Source organism: Anneissia japonica, unplaced genomic scaffold (genome assembly GCF_011630105.1).
Source record: "Anneissia japonica isolate Jap-2015-1 unplaced genomic scaffold, ASM1163010v1 scaffold4058_len632159_cov189, whole genome shotgun sequence".
NCBI lineage: Eukaryota > Metazoa > Echinodermata > Crinoidea > Comatulida > Comatulidae > Anneissia > Anneissia japonica.
This window is the reverse complement of record NW_022735300.1, coordinates 467,323-468,174: the sequence shown is the minus strand read 5'-3', so window position 1 is coordinate 468,174 and position 852 is coordinate 467,323. Positions and strand designations below refer to the sequence as shown.

Below are 852 nucleotides of genomic sequence, written 5' to 3'. Positions count from 1 at the left end.
ATATATTCCTTTGAAGTCAACCTCAAGAATATTTATTAAAAGTATTGTAGGACTATGATTGCTTTCTTTATTGACCTTTTTTCAGTTTAATATAAGAGGTGGAAAACAAAGATTCTTCTTTTCGTTGGAGTCCTAACTAAAATACAAATGCTACAAGAGCAAATGTTGATGATTATGATGATGATGGTAATCGATGAGAATGTGGAGGATGATGATTAATATGATGATGACGGTAATGGTGGTGATGATGATGATGATATTATTGATGATAATATTGATGTTGATGATGATAACAAAAACAATGTTAATAAATAAAAATATTATGAAAATAGAGCATTTTGGGCCCATTTTTTTGTTTTATTCTGTGATGCTATTATACAGTAAATACAATAAAAATACTTTTGTATTCAACAAGCAAAAATGTGGTCTGAAAAAGTCATGGATAGTTTTGAAGATCGGTAAAGTAGACTAGCGCGTGTCTATCGACCTATCGTTATTTGGTGGATTTCACCACAAACAACACTATACAGCTAGATCGTCATAAGCTAGATATTACTGCAGTACACAAATTTTATGTCTCGCAGCGCAGATGGCTAGATTGAGGAGGTATATCTGGTATACCAAAACGGACATCGGTCATTTTCCAACTCCAGAGCTATATTCAGTGGCGGATCCAGTAAACGGAAAGCTGAATATTCATAGATTCTTCTTATATAAAATATATGAATTCCCATTGAATGAAAAAAAAATCACCATCAAAACACTAATTTCAATTTCAATATGAACAATCCTGTCTATGAATTACGCCCGCAAAAAAAAAAAAAAAAAAAAAAAATTGGTTCGTGTGGGAAT

General features: G+C 31.7%; 1 protein-coding gene across 1 annotated transcript in view; it reads left to right on the top strand.

Moving 5' to 3' along the window:
• Positions 1 to 136, top strand: part of LOC117116557 (meiotic recombination protein SPO11-like) — a 7,969-nt gene extending 7,833 nt beyond the window's left edge. Inside the window, exon 14 of the mRNA XM_033260625.1 lies at positions 86 to 136. Coding sequence (XP_033116516.1) covers positions 86 to 136 — 51 coding nt within the window. The remainder of the gene's footprint in view (positions 1 to 85) is intronic.
• The last annotated feature ends 716 nt before the right edge of the window (positions 137 to 852 follow it).